This window comes from Nanorana parkeri, unplaced genomic scaffold, assembly GCF_000935625.1.
Source record: "Nanorana parkeri isolate BGI_ZX_2015 unplaced genomic scaffold, ASM93562v1 scaffold3209, whole genome shotgun sequence".
NCBI lineage: Eukaryota > Metazoa > Chordata > Amphibia > Anura > Dicroglossidae > Nanorana > Nanorana parkeri.
In genome coordinates, this window is record NW_017309477.1 from 1 (window position 1) to 26,165 (window position 26,165).

At 43.3% G+C, this 26,165-nt stretch overlaps 1 protein-coding gene across 1 annotated transcript in view; it reads right to left on the reverse strand.

Moving 5' to 3' along the window:
• Positions 1 to 2,762: 2,762 nt before the first annotated feature.
• The window catches only part of LOC108802910 (triple functional domain protein-like), a gene marked incomplete at its 3' end in the record, with an annotated part of 62,093 nt that continues 38,690 nt past the window's right edge, over positions 2,763 to 26,165 (reverse strand). Inside the window, exons 2-3 of the mRNA XM_018574755.1 lie at positions 23,395 to 23,469; positions 2,763 to 2,877 (exon numbers count right to left, since the gene is read on the reverse strand). Of these exons, the coding sequence (XP_018430257.1) occupies positions 2,763 to 2,877; positions 23,395 to 23,469 (190 nt within the window). The remainder of the gene's footprint in view (positions 2,878 to 23,394; positions 23,470 to 26,165) is intronic.

The window sequence follows — 26,165 nt, forward strand, 5'->3', positions numbered from 1 at the left end:
AAACCGCCCACCCACATTCAAGAAGCCGCTGTCCGACCATTTAATTACAACGGTCAGACAGCAAGTGGTTAAAGAACGGACCAACAGAGGGTTTCCTCAAACTTGGGTAAACAGATTGTTACAATGAACTAGACTCCAGGGATAGGAAAGTGGCTAGATCAGTAAGGAGAATCCTCCCAGAGAAAAGGCAAAGAGATAGAGATAATTACCCCCCCTGAATACAAACCAATAAAAAAAATCAGGAGATATTAAATGTTCTTGGTACATTAATATGGGAAGTCTTAGTCTCAAGTTGCAGATCTAAATAAGAAAATACTACCAACTAGGGATGCAACAATTAATTTTAATTGATAATCGATAATTAGAATCGTCAGGGATACTCATTATAGATTAGTCGAATCGGTTAGTTGAGCCGAGCGCTGGAGGCGGCACCCAGCGGGAAGTAGAGACCGCTGTGCCTCTGCATTCCCATGCTGCTGCTCCCGTGTCTACGCTGCTGCCCTAGTGCCCCCTTTTCTGCCAGTGGTAGAAAGCCCGTGTTAAGTCTCCAATCCAGCGGCTGGGAGCAATAGCCAGCCTGCTATAGGCTATTTTAAATTGCAAAAGCCAAAAGCAGGCTGGTGCTTGCACCCGCCCACTGGCTGCTGTCAATCAGCAAAGGAGGATTCAGCTGCCTGAATCAGGGTCACCGGAGGACATTAGTATATGTTTACCTGTGAGAGCTATGGCCGAAAAAGGTTGGCCCATACTTCTCTTTTAAAGTATATAAAAAGTTTTACATTTATTCTTGCCAAATGATTTTTTATTCTGTACAGCCAATGTTGTAATATTCACACATTTTCCACGCTGCACAGCCAGATGGTTGCTACTTAAGGCCTGGTTCACATCTGCACGTTGCTGGGAACGTACCTCAGGGCTGGTGCAGACTTCGGCGATCCCGGGACATGCGTCCTGTGTGCAGATGCACACAGCGCTTGTCTCACAGGTTTTTAAACCGCAATCTTGCATGATTGCATGGGCGGAATCGCGTTGGGAGGTCACGCAATCTGCCTGGGGCGACTAGGGTGCCATTAGAAAATAATGGCACCGCCATCTGTGGTGGTGTGCGTTTCCGTGAGCGGTTTCTTGCCACATTGCCACGTGGTCACGGATCGCCTACGTGTGAACCTGGCCTCACCTGTTTCTGCCCATACTGCTTCTGCTGCTTGGTGGGAAACGGCGTTGCTCTTATTTTTTTATTTCTCCCCCTTCCCCTAGCCTCCCATAAGACCCCCTGAGCATCATGTTTATGCCCCCTGAGCTAAAGAGGGTGTTAAACCTGGATTAGATAGGCATGATGTCTGTGGCAGTGGACACTACTACTGTAATAGGCTGGCTCCACCTGACTCACCGGCTAGTGCAAAGAAATATGAAAAAAAGCATAGGCTGTCATGTGCCCTCTTTTCTCTCAAGTTATACCAGGCTTTCAGGCTATACCAGGAATAAAGTATATAACTTTATTACTATCCCCTGGACAAAATGAGAATTTAGCCCTCGCAGTGCCAAGGGGCCCTCCCTGCAAGGTTAACTTTCTCGAACATGATGTTCAGCTTTAAACTTTTTGCTGACAGAACCATTTTTGCAAATTAGTTTTTTTTTTTATTTTACACATTAAAATTCACATTTGTGTGCTGAAAATTGCTCATGGCCCCCTAAATGTATAGTTTTTCTGGCAGTTGTAATTTTTTGTCACACAGTATAAGTGTAACAATTTATCAAACCCACATTTTCTGTAAAAAAAAATGCATTCAAATTAATTTTTAGTGCACATGAACACAGTAAGTAAATAGAGTGCAAAGACACCTAGCATGTCAAGCCTCTAAATTGTGTACGTCTAGAAAAACTATGAAAAACTTCAGTACCCCAAATTGTCTTTATGCAACACTTTACCTGAAAGTGATGACTTTACAGACTTTTAACCATAGAATAACCCTAGAATTATTGCTCTCAATCCAGCGTGTGCAGTGATACCAAACGTGTGCAAATCACTGATTCAGCAATACCATTTTCTATGTCACATCACTGCCTCCTGCCTTCTCATTGGATATTTAATCAACATCACCACTTCTGTGTAGTAAGCAGGGAGCTGACTCAGGAAGCAGCAAAGTATCTTACATCACAAGAATGGCAGTCAAAAACATAAACAACTGAAGACACCTTAGTAAGGGAATAAAAACTGAACATCCAGCACTCCCCTGAGAGGATGCACATGCAGCAACATCCTCACACCACTGAACCAAGTTTAAAAGAAATATGCACAGCGCGAGAAATGAAGAAAGGGATTGCTCACCCCCTGAAAATGCTAGAATCCTGGTTGTCCCTTGCTTCAGTCTGGAGCACCTGACTAAGTTGGATCATCATACAGACCTGCATACAGCACTTGTTCTAGGTCAGGGATTCCATGTACTCATGTCAGTAGATCAGCGGGCAAGACAGGTTTGTAGGCACAACAATGTGGTTTAATCTGATGAAAGCACATCCCACAGTAGCAAAATATGCAGTTCTATGCAGAAGGTAAAATGAATTCCCACTGGAAGATTTAATCCTTCCTCCTTGTTCTGGAGGAAACTTTAAAATTTTGGATTTTCCCCTCAACAGTCATCAGGCCAAGAGTTACTACACCTGATTTTTGTTTTCCACTCACACAGACTACAAATTTCATAAATAAATGGTAATTATTAGAGAAACATTAGCTGTTATTTAATAAAAAGAAAAAAACTAACCTAGGTATGCAAGCCAGGTATGATATAAGTCTTCTGAGATCCTCTTGCCTTATTCTGTCATGATTGGTTCGTGATGGAAAGGTTAAAATTGGGCCCCCTCGTTTATCTCTGCCTCCTGAAAAATAAAAATGTTTGAAAAGTAAAAATAAAGCCCAGAATTACACTTACCACTAGCCATCTTAGAATCTTCCATGACGGTGCAACTTCAACAGGCTGTCATTGCCTAACAAATGTAACAGGAGTGTTTTGGTCAGTAAACATTATTCTGGAAGCATGAAGTAGAAAAAAATGGTGGCATTTATTTTTTGTCACACAATATTTGTACTACCTCCATCTCCCCCTGGCCGCCATACACATTTATTTTTCTGGTCCCAGGCACCCAGGAGAAGCAGGTGAGCCCAGGGCCCAAGGAAGGTGGTGCTCAGACAGGTAGGGGCCACAGAAAAATAGCACCATAGAAGCGAACAGAGGGCAGTATGCTCTAAAAAAAAAAAAAAGCAAACCTCAAAACTGCTATTGCAGCTGTGGGTTTGTTTACATGACGCTACTACCACCAATGTAGCAGTTACGTTGGTGGCAGTAAAAAGGTTAAAGACCTGTTCTGCCATACTTCCTCAGCATTTTCCAAAAATGAATGGCCTATTCAGACCAAATGCAGTGTACTAGAGCACCTGCATTTTCATGCATCGAGGCACATTGTGGCATACTGCATTAAGGCAACCCGTTCAAAATTAAAAGGTTGTAAAGCAAAGCACAAACAAAATGTAAAAAATAGCACCACAACACACTAACTCGACACTAACTCAACTAATGAATTGTGCATGTTGCATTAACATGAGCCCTTTAGTGCAAAGTGGTAATGTGAACGGACTCCAGGGTATAAGCAGTAGATCCAGGAGTCTGTTCACATTACCACTACATATGAAAAGGAAATTATCTGGGTGTGGTTAATATTCACTACAATGAATACCAAAGGTCAAATCAAGCATAAACTAGAGATATTAAGTGGAAACTGAGGCAGTGTATATTACTTAGAACTATGACTGTAACACTCCACATAATTATGATAAGCACAGAACGTTAAAGCTGAACTAGAGGCAGAACCCCTTCATGACTGAGGCCTTTTTCTTTTTTTTGCACCCATGTTAATATTCCACATTTTAGGCCTGAAAATTACTTAAAACCCCCAAACATTATATATTTTCTAAAAGCCAAGTCCCTCTAGAATAAAATGTTAGCAGCTGCAAATTTTTATGTTGCACAATATTAGCGCAACTCCTTATCAAACCCCAAAACTTATTGTAAAATGTACTTAAATGCCCTGAAATACCCATTTTTTAAAATAAAATATAAAAGATGAGGTTACACCCAGTAAATACCGTATTTTTCGCTCCATAAGACGCACTTTTTTTCCCCCCAAAAGGAGGGGGAAAATGTGCCTGCGTCTTATGGAGCGAATCCCGACGCCCGAGACATGCAGTTTCGGGCGCCGGGCGAGTAGTAGGAGCCACTGCTCGTTTAATATGAGTGATCTAATGAGATCACTCGTATTAAAGCCGAGCAGCGGCGGCGGCGATCACGTTCAGCAGTAGGAGCCACTGCTCGTTCAATACGAGTGATCTAATGAGATCACTCGTATTAAAACCGAGCAGCTGCGACGATCGAGATCACCATAGAGCAGACGAAGAACGGACTTTCTTCGTCTGCTCTGTGTGATCACTGAGACCGTGGCGCTATAATCACAGCGCCACCTGTCTCAGCGGTCACTAACTGCAGCTTCTGTCACAGCTTCTGTCAGTCGAGTGCTCCATAAGGCGCGCCGGACCTCCCTGCGTCCTATGGTCCGGTGCGTCTTATGGACCGCAAAATACGGTAGATACCCAACATGCCCAGGTTAAAAACAGTGTGCGTCCGTGAAATGGCGACAAACTTCAGTACCCCAAAAAGTCCATAGACGACACTTTAAAAGCCCCCACAGGCCATCAATTTAGAGATACCCCAAAATACTGGCCCTAGAATTATTGCTCTCCAAAAGACCCCCAGTTTCACCTTTACACTAGAAATAAGCTATTGAAGAGCAGCTCTTTAGCCAACCGAAAAATGTAAAAAAAAATGCATGCAAGCTAATTTTAGTGCCCAAAAACACAATACCCATTTTTTAATCAAATATAAAAAAAATAAGGTTACAATGAGTAAATAGATACCCAACATGCCCACGTTCGTAATTGCATGCGTCCATTTTACAGCAAAAAATACGGTACCCCAAATTGTTCATGGGCGAAATTTTAAAAGCCCATACAGGTTGGCAGTTTAGTGATATCCATGAATATTTGCCCCTGGATTATTGCTTTCACATTTATTGCGCACGTGGCGATACCTAGTAGTATGATTGTCATTTTCGCATGTAGGTGCACCTGACATGTGTTTATGTTAATACATGCACACATATATTTTGCATTCTTTTTACTTAATTGCTATCAAGTAGGGGGGCTTACAAGCCCCTCCGTGTGATAGCATATTAGTGGTGACAGGTACTCATTAAGGTGACATTAGGGGTAAATTAGACCCCAAGTGTCACCTTTCCACTCCAAATAAGGTATTGGAGCGCGGATCGCACTCCAATAGCTTGTGCAGCTGAGCAATGACAGCAGAGGCACCGAAAGTGATGCAATTCGGGTCCCATTTCAGAACAGACGATCGTCTGTCTTCTTCCCTGCCAACACCCAAAGTTTTTTTCTTGTGCAGAAAAATACCCCTTTACCCCCTCTGATCTATGGGGACACGTGCAGTTACATGCTGCTGGAGAATTTCTCCAAGTGTCTGTCATTGCAGTTTACATTAATCAGGTTTAATAGTAGGGTGTTATAAAAAAATCTTTGGGAGCTGGATGAGAGCGTTTGAGTTTGTACCCCTCTTTAATGATAATCTGGTGAATCAGTTGGAGCATTGCTCTCCTCACAAGGGAAGAAGACCCATCATTTTTCCCCAACCCTCTTTGGGGAGTTGAGTTTTGGCCACTGTATCTGAAGGACTGAATAACTATCTTCTTTTGCCTTTTCCTTTCCTGAAAGCCCATTCCTTCCTTGCTAGTTCTCTGTCAGTTTACTGGTTCTTCTGGTTGCTCTTCCAAGAAGGCTTTTTATTTCCAAACCTACATCTCACATCGGGGAACTCAAATGTCAGCTGTGCCTCCCAAAATCTTTACTCATGCTGGCCATAAATCTCCTTTTGAGTGATTTTAGAACAAAAAAAGCCACATTGTTGGTTCCCTTCATTCTTGGAGAATGATGCTCTTCATAGACTGATGGACTAGGAAGGCTTGTGTCTTTTCAGCACTCTGTTTGTACTCGTTGCTATATTTGTTCAGTGGTGTGCATTGCTTTCATGAGCTCATCCATCTCTTCCACTGGAAAATTTATTTAGATTAGGGATGCACCGATATATCAGCCAAAAATGGCACTTTTGGCTAAATGCCAAAAGTGCAATGTTTCTGCCGATACAGCGGCACATCCCTGATTTCTTTCCTCCCCGCTGGGCGCTGCTCTGTGTCCTTAGCTGGGAGGAGATAAAGTGTCACAGGCGGCCGAGCGCTGCGTGCGGCCGGAGTCTCTCCTCGCATACCTCTCAGCCTCCTGTCACTGTCCGGCAGAGCGGTGTGTGGTCGGAGACAGCCAGCGCTGTCACAGGAGGCTGAGCTCTCCTCCCTGCATCGCTCGCCCAGCCTCCAGCTGTCAGGAAGGAGAGTGAGGTACAAGCACTCGGCGATCGCTGAGTGTTTTGTACATAATTGAGGACATAGAATGGTTACTATGGTTATTGGTTATATGGTATATATTGGTTATATGGTATGGTTATTATGAATGAATGGAAAGTGATTTACATCACCTCCTGTTCATTCATGATTGAGGTTATAGCAAACACTGCCATGTTATGAATGAGCAGGAGCAGTCAGTATAGTGGATTCCTGTTCATTTATAACAGGGGCTGCAGAAAAAGAGATTGAGGACTCTGCAGCCTCAATCTCTTTTTCTATTTAAAAAGGGAAAAATCAGTGGTCTGTTTAGACCCCTAATATTTCCCCGAAGCCCCTAAAAGTAAAACATAAATTTAATATAAAAAATGAATAAAAATAAAAAAATTTAATATAAAGAAATTGAAAAAAAAATTGGAAAAAAAATTGGAAAAATTAAAAATGTAAAATTTTCAGTTCTGGGCCTGACAATTTTTTTTTTCAATTTAGAAATTTCCATTTCGGTTCATCCCCCTCGAGTACAAAGTTGACAAATGTAGATTTTGAAGGGGCGTGGTGTCTGTGTTGATGGGGTTTTCTTTAACCACTTCCCGGCCGGCCGTCTTTAGACATCCGCTCAGACACGCCCCCTCACGCGAGAAAGTCCTAAAATTTACAAACAGGCAGCGATGCCTGTTAACATACAAGTGATCCGCCAGCTATAGAGCCGGCGGATTGTATGAGGTCCCGGTATGTGCGCCCCCCTCCCGCTGTCACACTGGTCCCGGGCTCGCACTGGGCACAGCGGAGCATAGTGCTTCTCTGACAGGGGATCAGAGGTCGGTCGGTACACAACCTCCCTCCAGTCCCCTCTCCGCTGTCAGAATGCGGAAGTGGTGTAGATTACATCACTTCCGCATTCTTGTGTCGCTGCACAGCTTGAGATGTTGCAAGAAGCTGATGAAGCAGATCTCTGCTTTATCGGCTTCTTCAGGGGGGTCCTAGGTGACAATAGGGGTCTTGGAGCCCCCTGAATAATTTTGGGTATGGTAGTCGTTTTTTGCGATTTCGCGGGTGCGCGCAATTTTAAAGCGTGGCATGTTTGGTGTCTATTTTACCCGACGTGACCCCGTCTTGTATATTTTACTAAAAATATGGGTAATAATAATTGTTTCCTAACAATTTAAAAACACTTTTTTTTTCAATATTTTCAATAATTTTTCCTTAATATAGCAAAAAAACTGAATAGCCTGGCCAGGAAGGGGGGTCTAAACACCGGGTCTTCAAGTGGTTAAGAGCTAGTAAGGATTGTCACCAGCACACCAAAAGTTTTGAAGCAAAAAGTCCTTTATTGACAAATCGCCATCCAATACAAGCGCTTTCGGGGTCTCAGCAGTACCCCTTCAACAGACTCAGAATGGTTGGTTAAGGCCTCATTCACACGGCTGAGGAAAGCTCTACAGCATTCAAAATAGCATGACTTCTGTGCTCAATAGTGACAGGTGCTTGGGTATAGCCGGGCAAAGAAGCCTGCACAAATCAATGACAGACAGAGATGCCGGGACTACGCACATCTGAGCATTTACAAACATAAAAGGGACAGATGGGTGGCCCTGGATGCAAACTGTGTGCATCCAGGGCCGATCATCTGTCACTGTCTGGGCCTTTATCCTCCAGTACTGACCGGAATTAATCAAAGGTGGATTTGATTTCCACTTTTAGACTGCCCATTCGTTTCTTCAGTACTGAAGGTGTATCAGCACACATCTATATCTTATCTATACATTGGTGGCATATATTTTTTCCAAAGATTAGAAATTCAGCACAGCACTTTTGCAATTCCTTCTGGAAAAACAGGATGTAAAATGTAAAATTTGTTTGAGTACATCAAAATACAGGGAATTCATTCTGAAACTAATATGTTATGCAGCTACCTTGAGGTAATTGAACACTGGCACAATCCGAGCTGTAAGAACAACCTCGTATAACCCCTCCCACTCACAGCCTGCCTCAGTTTTGCCACAAGCAGTATAAGAGTGGATCACAGAAAGCAGAAAAGAGGGTCCTGCATACTGTAATATACTCCAAGAAAATGTTTACATATAAATCAAAAATACTTCTTTCTGGATTGTACATCACAGTGCATAGGGGAGTTAAAGGGACACTAAACTCAGCAGTTAAATCTCAAGTGCATTCAAGTACCTTAAAGTGACATTAAAGTCACATTCTCCCCCCCATGCTGCTTTAAGGACTTACCTACTTACCTTAAATGATGCCTCTTGATTCGATCATCCTCTTCTTTCCAGTAGTTTTCAGGAGTCCTTCCAGCACTGGTGGCGGTCTCTGATCCAGCGCTGACTGCTGTGTCTTTTGTGTCCCACGGAGTCTCTGTGTGTGTGCACGCTCCCGGTCTGCGTGCATCAACTTACCCTGTGTCTCTCCGCTTCTCCCAGCTGAAGAAGATCTCTACTGCGCATATGTCCTTCACGTCTGCTTGAGAATCTTTAGATCTTCGGACGGGACCAAGCGACAGAGACACAGCTAAGTAATAAGTGGTTTGGTAACTTTTTAAATCTTTTAATGTTTTTGCATGTCTACTGCTTGCTTTAACTTTATTAGCAAAATTGAAGATTATTTGTGCATCACTTGGCTGTAAGATCCTCAAATCATCTCTGAATTTTTGCTGGCACTGTCCTTGCTTCTGAAGGGTGGCTACTTTTTGTTCCTTATGGTCCTTGTCTACTTTTTGTTCCTTATGGTCCTTGTGTGTGTTGTGAAGTAGCCACTGCTCCAAGCTTGCGCTCATGATGGACTACAATCTCAATACAAATTAGTAAACTAAACATGAGATTGTAGTCGACTATGGGAGTGAGCATGGAGTGGTAGCTACTTTACAACACACACAGGGACCATAAGTAGAGGCTGTGGAGACCAGTCTAGCAGCCAGGTGGGATCAAGGATCAGGTAAGCATATATCTTCTTTAATTCAACCCCTAGACCAAAACGAAAATGTTTCAAGTTGATCCCAGTCCACATACAGCGACTAAGAGCGAGGGAAGGTTTTAGCAAGTTTGGGCAACGTTAAAAAACACAGGTCGACGCAGTATGTATACAAGGACAAAACCAGTGGCCTTGAGCTTAGATATCAGGTAACAGGTCCTCTACCTGGGCTGGGTCCACAGAAGAGGAAGCAGTCCCTTCTACTTCCTCAGTGAGTGCAAAGGCAGACAGAAGGTCAGAGGGGGACTCCTAAGGGGAAAGTGAGGGGGTTTCACTTATGCCCCCTGCGGTCTAAGGACTCCAACAGGTCAGTCATTACAGAAATAAACTCCTCTCAAGACAGTAGGGAGTGACGCAGTGTGCTGTGAAGAGATTTTTCCTCCCTGAGCTGGCAGTAAGACATCAGCAGTAACCACATGTGGCCAGCTCAAGGCTTGCCAGACTACAACAAAAAAAAATGGCGGGGGCACATGCGCTGTATGGGATACCAGAGGAAGGCTGCACAGAAGCCACAACCCCTCCCCCCCCTCCCCCCAAGGGGAGTTCAAAAATGGTACCAATTTTTAAAAAAGGGCAGCAATCCCCCTATAAGCCCCATATTAACCCTTTCGGGAACATCCAACATCTCAGGACACATGCAAAAACGTACAATCCAGAAAATCCCAAATTCCCCACAAAGACCAACAGCACAAGAGTAAAGGCCTTCTGGTCTTGCTTACCACTATGGAGAGGGTGTCCTGCTCTGCCGCAGCAGCTCTTTTCTCATCCTTCATGGTTTGCAAACTCAGCAAAAAATGATCTAGGCACCCTACTGATCCGGCACAGATGCCATGCACTGCGCCTGTGTCCCATGTCTGTCTCCTCCCCAATTGCTCTAGAAGCCATTGGAAACGCTGCCCTGCACTTCCTAGAATGCTTGAGTACCTCACGCGTCACCTCCTGCCCAGATAGCAAGAATAACTTGCCACAAACATGTGGCAGGGTTAAATTGTAATTCTTGTTAACTTGCAGCACACATTCCTGGCAAGTTGTAGACTTGCAGAACACTTGCAGCACAAGTTCTAGTTGACACTTTTTGAATTTGTAGCAAATTTGTTTGGTAAGTCTACAGCAAGAGCTCTGCAAGTGTACAGCACTTTTGCAAAGCACGTTGATCTGGAGACTTGCCATGGAGACTTGCTGTAATTGTGCAACAAAATTGTGAAACTTGGCAAGTCTGCAATACTTTAGAAAGTCATTTTCAAACTTGCAGCTCAATTGCTTGCTATCTGGGTGGTCGTCTTGTCACATGCTGCAACTCCCATCGCTGGCTTCACAGGAAGCTGCAGTATCCCAACACTTAAGCATCACAGGCATTGGGCGCTGGGGTTCTCAAAGGAGAAAGTGACAACCTGGTCACATGTACACCCGAGGGAAGAGTCCAGGGGCCACCAGGCCTGACCCTGTGATCGGTGTCCCCTGAGCACCTACCCAGCCACCACTAAGCTCCCCTAGGACTGTGTCTGTGTCTGTGTCACACAAGAACCATGGGTGAATGAAACTCTCTAGCCTTGTGTTTGCTACAGGTGGGTGCAGCCATCTCTCTGATCAACCATCCTGGTGGATGATTAAGACAAACCGCATTGCTACAGAAGTCACATTATGACATCTGTACTGCAAATATGACAAACTGGTACATCAAAAAGAGTATCAAAATAAAATCACTCATAAGTGTTATAGAGCAAACAGCCCCTGGCAACATATTCACTGGCTGCAATACTTTGCATCACATGAAATAGGGTATGCTTGTGCTTACACTGCTGCACATAAGTGTCACAAGTTTCTGGAGCAATATGGACTATCATACATCCCACAAAGGATGTCATATACGGTGATGCAGGATAGAGATAACACTAAAATGCACAACATAACAAGTAATGTTAACATAGATTTGTAACATGTATTGCAGTACTAGAATGAATGCGACCTTTGCTCACGCAGATGATGTTCCTGCTGAGGACTAAAAACAGTGCAAGTCAAGCTGACAGCTATTATGCTGTGACTGTAGATTAAGGAACAGCATAATTATGAAATGTTCCGTTAGACTTACCGGTAACGGTATTTCTAGGAATCTTCCAGGACAGCAACCTGAGAGATGATTGGTTCCACCTTCTACAGGAAACACAATTAGTAAAACAGTTAAAAGCCCTTCCACTTCCCCTCGTACCTCAGTTGTGATAAAAGTAGACTACCACCCCAGTAAACGAGGGGACAACCCAACAACAAATAACATACCACACCATCTCCCTCTGATCTTTTGGATCATCACAAAATGAAGGGAAGACAATATCCTGAGACCTATGAAACTGGGATGAGACCTTGGGAAGATAGTGGATCTGGTCTCAAAATTACTCTGTCTGGGAGGATAGTCAAGTACGGGTCTTTGATCGATAGGGCCTGAAGGTCTCCCACTCTTCCGGCTGAGGTAATAGCTAAAAGAAACATTTTAAAAGGGACAACCACTTAATAAGTGCCCCTGATACCGGCTCAAATGGAGATTTGGTCAAACCAGTAAGAAGTAACATTGTCATTGCCTTTCTATCCATTTGATCCTTTATTGTACCTGCATCCTCAAACGAAAGGTCAGCACTCTTAGAAACTTGCGCTAAAGAAGCATCTAATTTGGGACATTTAAAATATTTGTCCTAAAAGGAAACCTTTTCCAGGATCTGAAAGTTAAGAATTTTCTCTCTGGATCCTTCCATTCCCCTGCTATCAAATCCTTTAACGACTGATGCATGGGAAAAACTCTTCCCTGAGGCTCTAACAAACCTCTATAAACTCTTGCACATACAAATTTTTAGGGGGATCAGGGATCTGCTCAGTGGTGTATATGGCCTGAAGCCAGTAATCCATATCCTCTAAGGAAAACAAATGCCTAGACGGGCGAGACTCAACAGACTCCTCAATGGTCTCGCCCTCCTCTAGAGAACTATCTGATCCGGAGCCAGAATCTGACACTGCTCTATCCAAATCCTCAGTGAGAGAGACTGGTTTCTGTTGTACCCCTGAGGTACCAGAAGACTGGCCCCTGTCCACATAGGAGCACTAGATTGTACCGTAGCCACCATCTCTGTCTTCATACAATCCAGAAAACCTTTAATAAAACTAGTGGATTCAGAGGTTAGTAACTTCTGAAGGCATAAGTCACAAAGAGGTTTAGAATAACCAGAGGGAAGCTTCAAATTGCAGCTGCCGCAGCGCTTCTTAGTTAACTTGGTAGCATTGGCTCTCTGCAGTGACAGGCTCGAGAAGTGAGCGAGCGCCGGTATGTGTTCGCTCACTTCCCGATCTTTTTTAAATGTAAATCGCATCTGAAAAAGTCTACTGTGCCCCCAGCGTACGTGTACATACAAATGCAACACACATCAGGTGCACCTACATACGAAAAAACATTTGCACCACATATGAGCATGCCGGAGAGAGAGCAATAATTCTTGGGCCATTATTCATGGGTAACTAAACTGAGGACCTATAAAAGCTTCTAACCACTTGCTGCCCAGAGCAATTTCTTACATTTGCACACACATGATAAAATCTGAATTTTTGTCTAGAAAAAAGCTTCAGACCCCCAAACAATGATATTTTGTGAAAGCAGAGGCCCTGTAGAATAAAAAGATGCTAGTTGCAATTTTTTATGTCGCATGGTATTTGCGCAAATGTAATCAAACAAGTATTTTTTGGATAAAATACACTAAAATGAAATTTAGTGCACAGAAAAAGAATATAAAGCTAAATTTTTTGGTAAAATGTAAAAGATAGGGTCAAGCCGGGTAAATAGATAACAAACATGTCAAGCCTTAAAATTGCGTAAATAAAACCGCAAAAAAATACAATAACAAAAATTTCCCATAGGAAACCGCAAAAAAATACAATAACCAAAATTTCCCATAGGTGACACTTTAAACGCTTTTACAGCTCATAAGTTTAGTGCTAACAGTGATTGATGGGCCTAGAGTTATTGCTCTCACTCCAACGTTCGCAACGGGGGGGGGGAGAGACACAGTGTGAACCCGCTGGAAGTGGTTAAAGAGTCAGTTATGGACAATTTAGGGCACCATAGTTTTTCACCATTTTACAGGTGCACACAATCTTGAAGCTTGACATGGTTGATCTCTACTTACTCAGAGCAACCTCGTCTTTTTATATTTTACCAAATAATTGGGTTTAATATTGTGTTTATGTCAAGTGCATTTATTTTTTACTAAATACTTCCATTTACTACTAAGATCATGCAACGCACAAAATTGTAACTACCACCATGTTATTCTACAGCAGTGGTTCTCAACCTTTCTAGGGTCGGGACCCCTTGGTAACATTTGCCAAGTTGTGGTGACCCCCAACGGTAAAATTTAGGGATGACACGGCTGCTGCAGCAACATCTGGCGGCGTGGTGGGAGAACTGACACTGCTGCGCTAGGAGAGGGCTGAGGAGGACTCTCACTTAGCACAGCAGAAATCACACAGCGACCCACAGATTAAGAACCGTTGGCGTAGGCCGTCAGAATAAAAAAAAACACCATTGGGAATGCATAGCTAGATTCCTACTGGCTATTTCACTTTGCAATAGCCAATAGCAAACTAGCTATTGCACCCGCCCTCTGCTGCTGTCTGCTGATGGAGAACTTCAGGTACCCCTCTGCTGATTGGCAGCAGCAGAGGGCGGGTGCAATAGCTAGTTTGCTATTGCAAAGTGAAATAGCCAATAGGAATCTAACTATGCATTCCTATGGTGGTTTCTTTTTTTCCTCTGGCTGCTGTTGAGAACTGCTGTTCTACAGGGTCTCCGCTTTCAGGAAAAATATAATTTGGGGGGTTTTCAGTAATCTACAGGCTTATAATTTGCTTTTTAACATGTGCAAATACCAAACGCTCCATCAGTGAAAGGGTTAAACCAGAGCAGAACAAATCTCCATTGCCAGGCCACCATGGCGACTAAAAAACAAATGCTGTCTGGCAATCTAACCATTGAAGTCTCCATTTGCAATCTCATGGACTGCATTTTCATCAGTCACCACTAGGACAAGTGTGTGGCTGCACTGGGGGCCTCTGCATTTGCCCCTTCGCTGCCACCAACGTAAGACTTATGGCGGAACACAACTGTTTCCAGCTGGCCACCTCAAAGCCTTTACGACGGTGGCATTCTCCCTTCTGCTATAAGCTCATGGTTGCTTTAGCGACCATGAGCTTGTCATGCTCATCAGGATGGCCGAGCGGCAGAGGAGCAGTGAGCAGGGAGGAGAGCAGAGACACCGTCATCCTGTCAGTTTCCGGATGACAGCGGCTCCATGTGTAGCCGAGTGGGTGATCTGTAAATATCTGATATTTACTGATCCTCTGTATGCAGAGCAAACACTGGAGTGATCAGCTGATCACTCCAATGTTTGTAAACAACTGGGGACACATAGAAGTCATTCTATGTGTCCCCAGTTATAAGTGAACAGGAAGTGCTTTACATCACTTCCTGTTCATTCATGAGTTTCTGAATGGGGAGAAGCACTCACTAAGGAGGCTTCTACCCATTCATAACTAGATGATCATAAAATATTTACAAATCACCGGTTTCTGAATGAATGGAAAGCCTCTGTACCAAGTGCTTTCCATTCATTTAGAACAGAGGCTGCAGAAAGAAAAGAAAAGAAAAGAAAAAAGAGATGGAGGGCTTTTTCTATTTCTTGCACATAAATTTGAATGAATTTTCAAAAAAGAACAAAGAAAGGTTATGAACAATAAAAGACCAAACCAACAATGTGCATATATTTAAGAATAATCAGGCATCCTAAATAGTGCAATCAAAGATTAGTGAGATGCATGAACAGTCATGAAGCGATAATCAAAAAAAGGCCCGTTAACAGTAGAAGAGCGTCATCCCATACATACTGCAAATGCAAGAGACCAGGCTATGCACATCCAAAAAATCTGATACCAAGACTGAGGCAAAAACACTAATGCAGTTTGCCATATAAAAAAAAGGATACAAACTACACACCCTAAAGAGAAACTTGTAGAAAGGAGGAAAAAAGGAGAGAGCAAAGGAGAGAGCAAAATAGGTAGATAGTACAAGAAAAGAGAAAGTAAAAGAAATTGGAAGACCGAAGATGACATCCCGAGCGAGGCCATGCCGATGTAAATAGGAAACCAAAGGCTTAACAAGGAATGGTGACATCCAGATGATCGGAGATATTGCACCCAAGGAGACCCTATTTTTAAGAACATCGAATGAGTATCACAGAGGACAGCCGTAAATATTTAATTGATCATGGTAACAGTAATCCGTTGTTTAACATCCCAAAAGCCCAATGTAGGTGGTCACCAGGACCTTGCTATCGTCTGCTCAGTAGCAAGAAAACAAATTATACAATTTGCTTTCAAGAGCCCCAAGATTGGACACATGTCGAAACAAAAGGGCTTTCCAGGGTTAACAAGTCAATTCGCAACATAAAACTGAGCGAAGATTGTACACTCGTATCCAAAGCCTTTATGCTCTGGGGCACACCCACCAGATATGATGCATTGTGCCACGAGAGGCACATCCCCGGAAACAACTGGTGGATACTCCCGGTAAAGCTTTGGCTATCCTATATGGTGTCAAATGCCATCTCATTAGTGCCTTATACGAATTCTCCTGAGCGATCACATTAAAAAAAGCTTTTAGCAGTCTGGCACCAATTAGCCCGTTCGAGACAGACCCAAGGTCCGCTTCCCAATTTGACATATACAGTAGCTTATGTGATGAACATGACGTATTAAAATTCCAATACACTAGCGAAACACCAGGGCCATGTGGATCATGTAGACATTTCCTTTTAAATTCTGTGAGGGTGTGTCCGTCTTTCCCCGGCTAAGAGAGTCTACAAAGTTTTTATTTTGGAGGTAGCGATAGAATTCCAAATGCGGAAGCTTCCATGCTTGCTTGTAGTCATAAAAATATTATGCGCAAACAGCAACACATGACGTGGCCAACTCGGAAACACAAGAGGGTTATCATAAGCTGGGGTAAACATGGGGGGGATACTGGATACCAGTCAGTGGCAATTGAGGAGAGACCAGGCCTACGGAAAACTTAACCCTATCCTATTGGCTTAAGGACTGGCATACAGTAGGGTCTAAGTCGTGCAGACGGGAAAAGGGGGATAGCCACAACAAATTGCACAGGAGGATAGGATAGGGGAGACATCCACAACATTCAAACAGGCCCAGAGAGGCATCTCTTGAGTAGCATGCAAAGAAGTTGAAGGGGCAAGCTGCGACGCCATAAAATAGTTAATTAAATTAGGAACCCCTCCACCAACCTGTGCCTATATAGCGTAGATGCAGCCACTCGAGGAAGTACCCGACCCCAAACAAATGTTAGTTTCTTATGTTGCTCTATCCAGAGTATATGACTAGATACCACCACAGGTAGAGTGCGAAAGTAATACAGCAACTTCAGCAGATAAGACATCTTCATAGCATGAATCCTACCAACCCAGGAGATAGGAATCAACCACCATTTATCCATTTACCAAGTAAGTTCACAAAAAAGGGGTGGATAATTTGCGCTAAAGAATAGTCTGCCACCAAGTGTATTCCCAAATACGGCAACCTAGAGGGCCACGGAAAGCGATAGCTTTAATACCCGCCAAGGCATCAGGAGCCAAAGAAACGTTCAAGGCCTTGAGGTGCCCATACACTGTGCAATTATCGCACGATAATCACGGGAAATCCCGCGATCGTGCGATAATCGCAAAGTGTGTGGAAGACGTGCAACCGTTTTTACTGTACGGTCGCACGTCTTTTGTCTAAGGAGCATGCTAGAAAAACCAGCCGAGAATTGTACGATTTTCGGCTGGTTTTTAGCATGATCGTAAGATCAATGCCGCACGCGCACACAGCCCGTTCAGCATTGCGGTCATCGGAAGCCCGCCCCTCAGGGGTCGGGCTTGCGATGATCGCATGTACGATCTGCCTGTCCAAGATGTGCAGATCGTACGTTTTTTAAATTACTTTACAACCATCGCAAGACTAAAGTCTTGCGATGGTTGTAAAGTGTATGGCCACCTTTAGATTTCTCCTGATTAATGTGTAATCCTGAGATAACTGCCAAGTCAGAAAGAAAAAGAGGACAAAAAAAAAGGCAAATATATGTGAGGGTTAGAAAGAAGCAACAAAATGTCAACCGCAAACAGCATTATTTTATGGGGCGTGCCAGCGATCTCCACACCTCGTATATTGGGATGACAGCAAACAGCAATCGCCAGAGGCTCCAACACCAAAATAAAAAGTATGGAAGAGCGGGCACCCCTGTCTAGTTCCCCGATGGATCAAAAAGAAATCCAAAGAAAATCTGCTATAGCAAACCTGTGCTTTGGGGCAGGAGTAGAGAGCAGAAATCCATTGGAGAAACTGATCTCGAAAGCCCCATTTCTTAGGAGAAAAAATAAAACACTGTCATGATAGATTTTAGGAAGGTATTTGATACTCTAACGATAAGAGAATAGCATGGAGAGAATGTGCTTTACCTGCGGGAATGAGCTGAACAACACGACGAATACTATTCCCAGCCTGGCGTCTAGGGACAAATCCCACCTGATCTCTATGTATCAATTGACCTAGAAACTGGTTCAGCCTGTTAGCCAGGATCTTAGCAAGAATTTTAAAGTCGACATTTAACAGGGATATCAGTCTATAGCGCAGGCATGGGGATCAGTATGCGGTTTGGGCAACATAACAATTCTCGCAGCTAGCAAATCAGGAGAGTGTGAAGGACCATTCTTAATTGGTTTGAAAATATACGCCAGATGCAGGGCCAAAATATAAAAACAGAATAGCCCTCCTGTCCAGGCTTCTTACCTGACTGCAATTATTTAATAGCATAAGTCATCTCTCACACAGAGAAGGCGGTGGGCCAACATAGAGCCAGGTTTATTACTCAAAGCATAACATTTTTGCTTGGGCCACCGCAGTTTGACACTCCGCAAAGTTGGTCAAGCATAGATTAAGCTTGGCTCTAATCCTATCCAGATCCACCCTAAGGGAGGAAGAAAGAGTGGGTTTAAAGGCTTGAGAAACATGCTCCAATTCCTGTTCCAACTCTCCCCGACGCTTACCGCTTTTTTTTTTTTTCTGTCGTCGGGATGTGATTTAAAGGCTTCCCAGACAACTGGAATAGGGGGAATAGGGGGACCTGAATCCCTATTGATGAGAAAGTATTCCAGTGTCTCCTGTTGCAGCAAAAGCAAAATATCAGTGTGAGACAACAGGTGGTCATTAAGTAGCCAGCCACGACAGAAGACCAAGGAAGCACAAGTCAAAAGCACTGGGTCGTGATCCAACCAGGGAAAAGTCAAAACGCTAGTGTTCGTCACCACAGGAAAGAAATTATGCGGGATCAGGATGTGGTCAATTCTGGAGAATATATTGTGGGTGCAGGACAGTAAGTATAAAATCACATGTTTGTGGGTGCAATTCTCCCCAAGCATCAACAAGCCCAGCTGTCTCCAACAGTTGTTGAAGCTTGCAGGGGTCCAACTAAAGATGTCTGAGAAGTTGGAGAGGACCGATCTAGACCATGGTTAAGCACCGCATTTGAACCCCCGCACAAGAACATGACACCTCGTTGATGGTGATCAAGAAGCTCCATGAGGTGAGAAAGAAAAGGGTATATAGGATACATTGGGAGCATAAGTCGTCAAAAAGGTAACTTCAGAGCCTAGTAGAGTGCCATGATGTATCTAGCTTGGGGATCGCAATCTGCTTTGTACATTGAAAACCCAGGTTTTTCAGAAAGACAAATTAACACTACCCTATGCCTAGAAGTTGCAGAGGCATAAAACACCTGGGGGTAAGAAGAAAAAAGTTTAGGGGAACGGGGGGGAAAAAAAAAAAATCGGTGAAATTAGATTGTTGGAAGCAGGCCACGTCAATGCATCGAGTACACAAATAATAAAAAACAACTCATCTCTTAGCCGTCGAATTCAGGCCCTGGACGTTAAGAGTTATTACATTAAATCGACATTTCACTAGGTCACTAGGTGTGCTATACGCTCAAATGTATTAATGATAGCAAGATCCAGACAATAAGAATAGGAAGCTCTAAAAAGAAGGAAGGGGGGGGAGAATAGGGAGTGGGAAAAAATTTCCCAGCCATCTTCTCCATCCCCCAGGCTATGAAAAACTGTAAAGCGAAGCGACAATGGGCGCATCAGGAGGAGGAGGGAGGCACCAAGGCTCTTCAGGTAGGTAAGTATACCAGCCTGTATCCAGTGAAACAACCAGGCATAGCAGACATGACCATCAGCCTAGTCCTATGTTTTGAAAAACTTGATAACTCAAGGCAGAAAATCTTTGTGCAGCAGTAACTTTGGACCATAAAGCCTGAGATGATGAGGAGCCTGCCCAAGCAGGAGCAGTTCCCGATGGTGAAGGAGTAGATTCCACAGGCAGCCTTGGTCCCCAACTTCAGAAAGCATAAACTAACCTCTTCCAGGGTATGCAACTGGTAGGCCACATTACGATGGGTAAGGATCAGGCGGAACTGGTACCACCATCAATACTTGATCAACTCAGCTTGCAGGATCAGCAAGTACGGGGCGCAAATTCCTCCTCTTGACAATTGTGATTGCGGCCAGGTCTTAAAAGATTTTAGAAGCACGACCCTGGAAAGTTAAGTCTGGGGAGCCCCGAGCCACCCGCATAACATGATCTTTAGTGACCTAGTAATGAAAAACTTAGCTATACTGTCCCCAGGGGGCCCATTAGCAAGCTTACGTAACAGGGTTCTGTGAACTCTGTCCATCTCCAACCACTCCAGTGGGATGTCGGGTGCCAATACCTGAAGCAAGGCAGTTACTGAGCCGCATAGATCTTCAACGCTTTCAGGCAAACCGTGAATGCGCATGTTGCTGTGGCGTGCTTTGTTCTCATTATCTACAAGGATATCTTGCATCAGACGAGCAGATTCTCAATGTTGGTCTCATGGCCCAACACCATGGTGGCATCGTCCATCCATCTTCCAAAGCGTTGGTGCGGTGGCCAATATCCCAGAGTTCCTTGAGGACTTCCTCGCAAATGATAACCCGCATATGAGCAAGAATGGAGGTGTCCAGGTTCTGTTGCTCCCGTCAGGAGAGCCATGGAAGAGATCCTGACCTTCCGTAGCCATGGAGTCAACGGCAGAAAGTAGTTTGTCGTCCCCCTCACATGCTCGTCCTCACGAGTTCCAAGTAATGCGGGGCAAATCCTCAGCCCGTCACTGCCAGGTACAAGCTTGTGAATCAGCTAATGTAAGCTAAAGAAGGTCCAAGTAGAACGGAGTGGTATCAAGACGTGACCATTTCTGTCCGCTGCGTGCATGCACCCTCTTTTTTTTTCATTTCAAAATGGAAATGTCAGGGGTCTGTTTAGACTCCTGATGTTCCCCAAAGCCCTGTATCCTTTTAATCACAGCACACACAACAAAACAGTGCACAAACAACATAAGTCACTTACAGTTTTGCGTTACTTTTTTTTACCGTTTCGCAAAAAGGCAAAATCTAAAATGTACAAATATTTGTTATTAACTCAATACAGTTTTAGCTTTAAGATTTGGTTGGGGAAAAATGTGCGCACTGATGCCAATTTCAGTGTGCTTTTATCAATTGAATTGTGTATTTTTATCAGTTTAAACATTGATTTGATAAACATTTGCGCAATTATAGCAGGACCTATAGAATAAGTAGCACCATCTTTTTATTCTACCGAGCATGTGCTTTCAGAAAATTTATGGTTTGGGGGGGTCTTCTACACACGCTAGCAACTCAGCAGTAGAAAATCAAAACAATGGGAACAATTGCAAAATCGGTGCGGCCAGCTGAGGTTAAAAGCGTTCGAGGGCTTGGGAGCAAAAGGGTTAAATTAAACATCTGAAAGGGACAGCACATAGATCTGCAATGCATGCATATCACAATCATGGATAAAAAAAAAAAGGTATTCCACCACTGAATCGGCATCAAAGGCAAAAACATTTACAATTACACTCCTTTAGCTGTAAGTGACGTGTAGTTCCTAGCAGGGAAACACATAATAGGCACACAACAATGTCATGTTCCAGAAAAACAAAGTCCTGAGAAAACATACTGCTCTTTACGTCCTTATGTCAGGTTTTTTTTTTTTTTTACCCCATTTCATTTATTACATTTTTTTGTGGCTTGCCAGATCCTGAAACACTGCCCATCTGGTTTGGACATGGGAGTGTTGATCGCCAGGAGGGTGGGGGTTAGCACCTAAAATGTGTTTCCTCTTTTGCAATGAAATTTAAGAAAACCCCACTATAAGTGTGTTACACACACACACACACACACACACACACACACAAATTAAACATAGCTTTCCAAAGCGTTTAAGTTTACTTCCACTTTTGCAGCCAAAATGGGATAGTGCCTATTTTATATTTATTTGTTACATGTTTCTCATTCACATAGCAGAACTTTTTTTGAGCTGTTGCTTGCAAAATACATGCTCTATTCCGTATGCGGTTTGAATGGAAAGACCAAAACATATAGTGCTGTTACTTTCAAATTTCTCTGCAAAAGTGGAAATACACAAAAAAACTTAAATGTAAGCAGCAATATTTAAATATTTCTATCAAGTTGTGCAATGTGGCTGAGAAATAAAAAAAAATAGGTTTTATGGCAATTTTCTTGTTAAAGTGCAAATAAACGAAGTATTTACATATGCTGAACAAGCATTTAAGGCACTTGGAAAAAAAATATTGTACGATCGCGGGATTTCCCACGATTCTGGTACGAGAATCGTGCAGTGTATGGGCACCTTATGAGAGATCAGAGATATTGGTAGCCTAGCAGCCTTCTAATGTAAACAGCAGATGTTTCTAAACTGACAAATGAAACTGGACTTGAGTCTTTGTTGTGATCTATGAAAATCTCTTCTCAGTACAAGCAGCTAAGGAAATAAATGAGATCTTGTTCTAAAGCTTTTACTGCTTGTTAATATTAGGGCTGTGCAAATTAACGATTAATTTCTCGATTAATCGTTAATCTTTTTGATCGATTTAAAACATTTTTTGAAACTTTCTGCACGAGCGCCAGCCAAGGCATTGGCCTATACACATACAGCACAGCAATGAAGTAATAAAATGAACTAGGATCACACTAATCCAGCTCGTTATTATTCTGAGTTGCCCCACTCAAGTGGCGGCCATATTTGAGTGGGGCACGTGAGATTAATAACGTGCTGGATTAGTGTGATCCTAGTTCATTGTATTACTTCATTGCTGTGCTGTATGTGTATAGGCCAATGTAGTTGGATCTGTATGTGCGTTATAATTAATCAAAATTAATCGATTAAAAAAATTTCGATTAATCGAACACGAAAATTTTAATCATTACCAGCCCTAGTTAATATGCAAATCATTTAATGCCCATAGTCTGAGCACAGGTACACGTTCAGGGGGGCAGGTTTAGTGAGATTTGCCACTTTGATTGCTAATTAAATGTTTACATGCGGTCTTTGTGATGTCATTATGATGTCAAAGGGGAGTGTCGTGAGCAACTGTTTGCAATTATGTCTGTCTATATATACTCTCACTGTTTTTGTTACTATGTCATTGCTATGCCTGAAGAAGGGACCCTGTGCGGCCCCAAAAGCGCTTGTGTGTTTTGACATGGGCTTTCAATAAACCCACGATTGATTATCCTTGAAGGAACTTGGTGTGCTGGTGACATTTCTCATATCCGGTTTAGTGTCAACCGCACAGACAAGGTCTAGTATACAGTCTGGAGACTAAGGGTTCCACAAGGGTACATGAAATATTTTGATTATTTTCACAGTTAAGGCACCACAGCAGTATTGTTACTTTCTAGTTTTTAACATGGAAAAACTTACCAGACAGGTATGCAACTTTTTCTTTTAAAATAGGCAATACTTCCACAGCTTTCAGACCATCATTTCTTTGAAGTCCTAAGAAAAAAAGAAAACAAGACTTAATCAACTTTTCAGACAAAGAATTACGGATTGTACGCCTGGATAATAAACATACTAAAACTCAATTTCTGTAATCCACACTACAGACTTGTGGTTTGATTAAAGGAGAACTATGAGATGAGTGATTTCCACTCACCTCATAGTTCTAGCCGACCTGTGACAATAAGACTGTCACAGGTTGGCTCAGTAGATCGGGAGGTGAGCGAACACATACCAGGTTCGCTCACCTCTCGATTCTGTCACGGCTCTCTGCCGTGACAGGGGGAGGGGCTGGATTCCCCTCTCCCTGCTCCGATCTGCCAGCACTGACTGGCGGAACGGACGGAGGATGGGGTAGGTACAGCTGGCTCTGCCTCTAGATAGGCAGAGCCAGCTGTCACTCACGCAGCTGGGCGGATCCCGACGTCTAAGTCGGAATCCGCTCCGGCGTCTCATTATACCGCGAGCTGTAGCTCGCGGTATACTGAGCTTAGGGTAACGGGAGGACGCTAGTTTGTGTCCTCCCGTTACCCTAAAGAGAACTATGGGGAAAAACACTGACCCCATAGTTCTCCTTGAAGTTATCGATTGTCAGTTCAGGAGTACAAGGTCTATTAACGGCTCTTGAGGGAGTCCTAAGATGACAAAACTTGTAGGGCAGAGGCTACTGACATCAGTCACTCTTTTATTTTTCTTGGGAGAACACAGCTGTTTTGCTTAGAAGGTTTTTGACCTGTATATTTGCTTCAGGGGCATATGTTCTTGTGCTGGACACAGCACATTTTATGCAAGTGCACTTTGATGTCAAATTTTTATACATGAAAGCTTTTTTAGCCTGAGTTATTCTCTGTCACTTTCTCTGTCTATGATGGGATATTGGTACTACTGGGAGCCTCATGACAATGGTGAAGTAATGACAAGCTGACCCAATGTGTGAATTACAGAGAGAGAAGGGGAATCGATGCTGAGAGCCTGGTTTTGAACTATGTATATATTTACACGGTTGCATCACCTTTGGTGAGTTTTCTGTGAGGATGGGAGCACAGTGAAGATGGTTAATGTGGAAGCCACAAGAGAGAGTCCCTAAATCATCTCTAACCTTTTTATGGCAGGCACTCATCTATTAGCAGTTGACAAGTTGATATAAACACAAGCAGGTCTGGTAGAGTAAATGACCCAGGTGACCCAGCATTCATCCACAAGTCATAAACCTGAGTTACAATATCAGCTGCATTTCATAATTCAGAATTGGACTGTGATATTGTAAAATTAAGTGCAAATAGCCGTAGCCCTCTAGGGGGTGCTATGTGGCACCCCTTAGAGGGCTGACAAAAAGATGCTGCAGAGGCAGCAAGAGAGGCTCTTGTTTTGAAACATCAAGAAAAGGAACTACAACAAGAAGTCTTAACCTCGCAGAAGAGTTCTCCTTTAAAATCTGGACATCATCTGTGCAAGTTTGCTTGAGGAGCCTTTCAGACCTCTTTTTTGCTTATTGAAATCTGGACTCTGTCAGAACTCCTAAAACCAGGACTCACCTTTTATTTTACTGTTATATAGATTTGTCTCTATTATCTTTTTCTGTATATTTTTCTGCACCGTTTCTTTTATTAAAGCATGATCTTAAGAATTGTTAAGCTAATCTCCACACTCTAAATACGAATCCTGTCATATTCCTGTCTGAGAGGACAGCGGTATCATAGGCTTTAAGTGTTTTAAATTGTCACAGCATTTGCTGGGAACGGTCTGTGTTTCTGTAAAAAACACATGGTGGCAGCGAACATGTGGTTTTTAAAGGGTTAACTGCAAAGTTAACAAACCCTGGTGACAATCGCGCTCAGTCTGCTGTCCTGAGATTGTGTTGCATGAGCTAATATCTGTGCAGGGTGAGGCTAAGAGTGGTATCGCCACGTCCTTGTAACACAGCGCTCGGTTCAGAACTGCATATAGTCACGCGTGATTGACGTACAGTGGGTTCGGGCTGGGCGTACATCACACAGAGCACTTTCACCAATGCTCTCCCCGCTCAAACCACAACAGTCGCTCTCTCCTCCCCATAGGGATGCCGGCTGCTGCAGTCTGCATCCCCTCCAATCTGCTCTGCCGATACAAATTTCTGCATGCAGCGGGCTCCCAGCGAGGAGAAAAGAGCTGCAGAGCGGCGGGAGCAGAGCCAAAGCGGGGGCGGGGGAGGAGGGGTGTAGCTCGCCTCACCGCTGAGCACTGGTTCCCAGCAGGGAGAAGAAAAGCAGGGGATCCAGATTAACTAAATCGATAATGAGAATCGTTGACAACGATTCTCATCATCAATTAAACTGAATAGTTGTTTCAGCCCTATTGGGAATAGAACAAGCATAAAATAGGTGCTATCCCAATTTAGCTGCAAAAGTGGAAATACAGTTTAGGACCATAAGCTTAAAATGACGACAGTAATACTGACAAAGGGGTGATCCTCAGTGATTCTATTTTGCTATGTATTTATTTTTTTTAGTAAATACAGCTGGATAAAAAATTACTACGACAGTAGAAGTGATTTTTTCCCGAAGATATGGGGAAACAACGCGATTTAACAGCCTTTGATAGTGGGATGTTTGTTGGCGCTCGGAGCCATGGAGCGAGTATCAGCAAAACAGCAGAATTCGTTAAATGTTCAAGAGCAGCTGTTGTTAAAGTGTTTAAAGACTGGACTGTCAGCC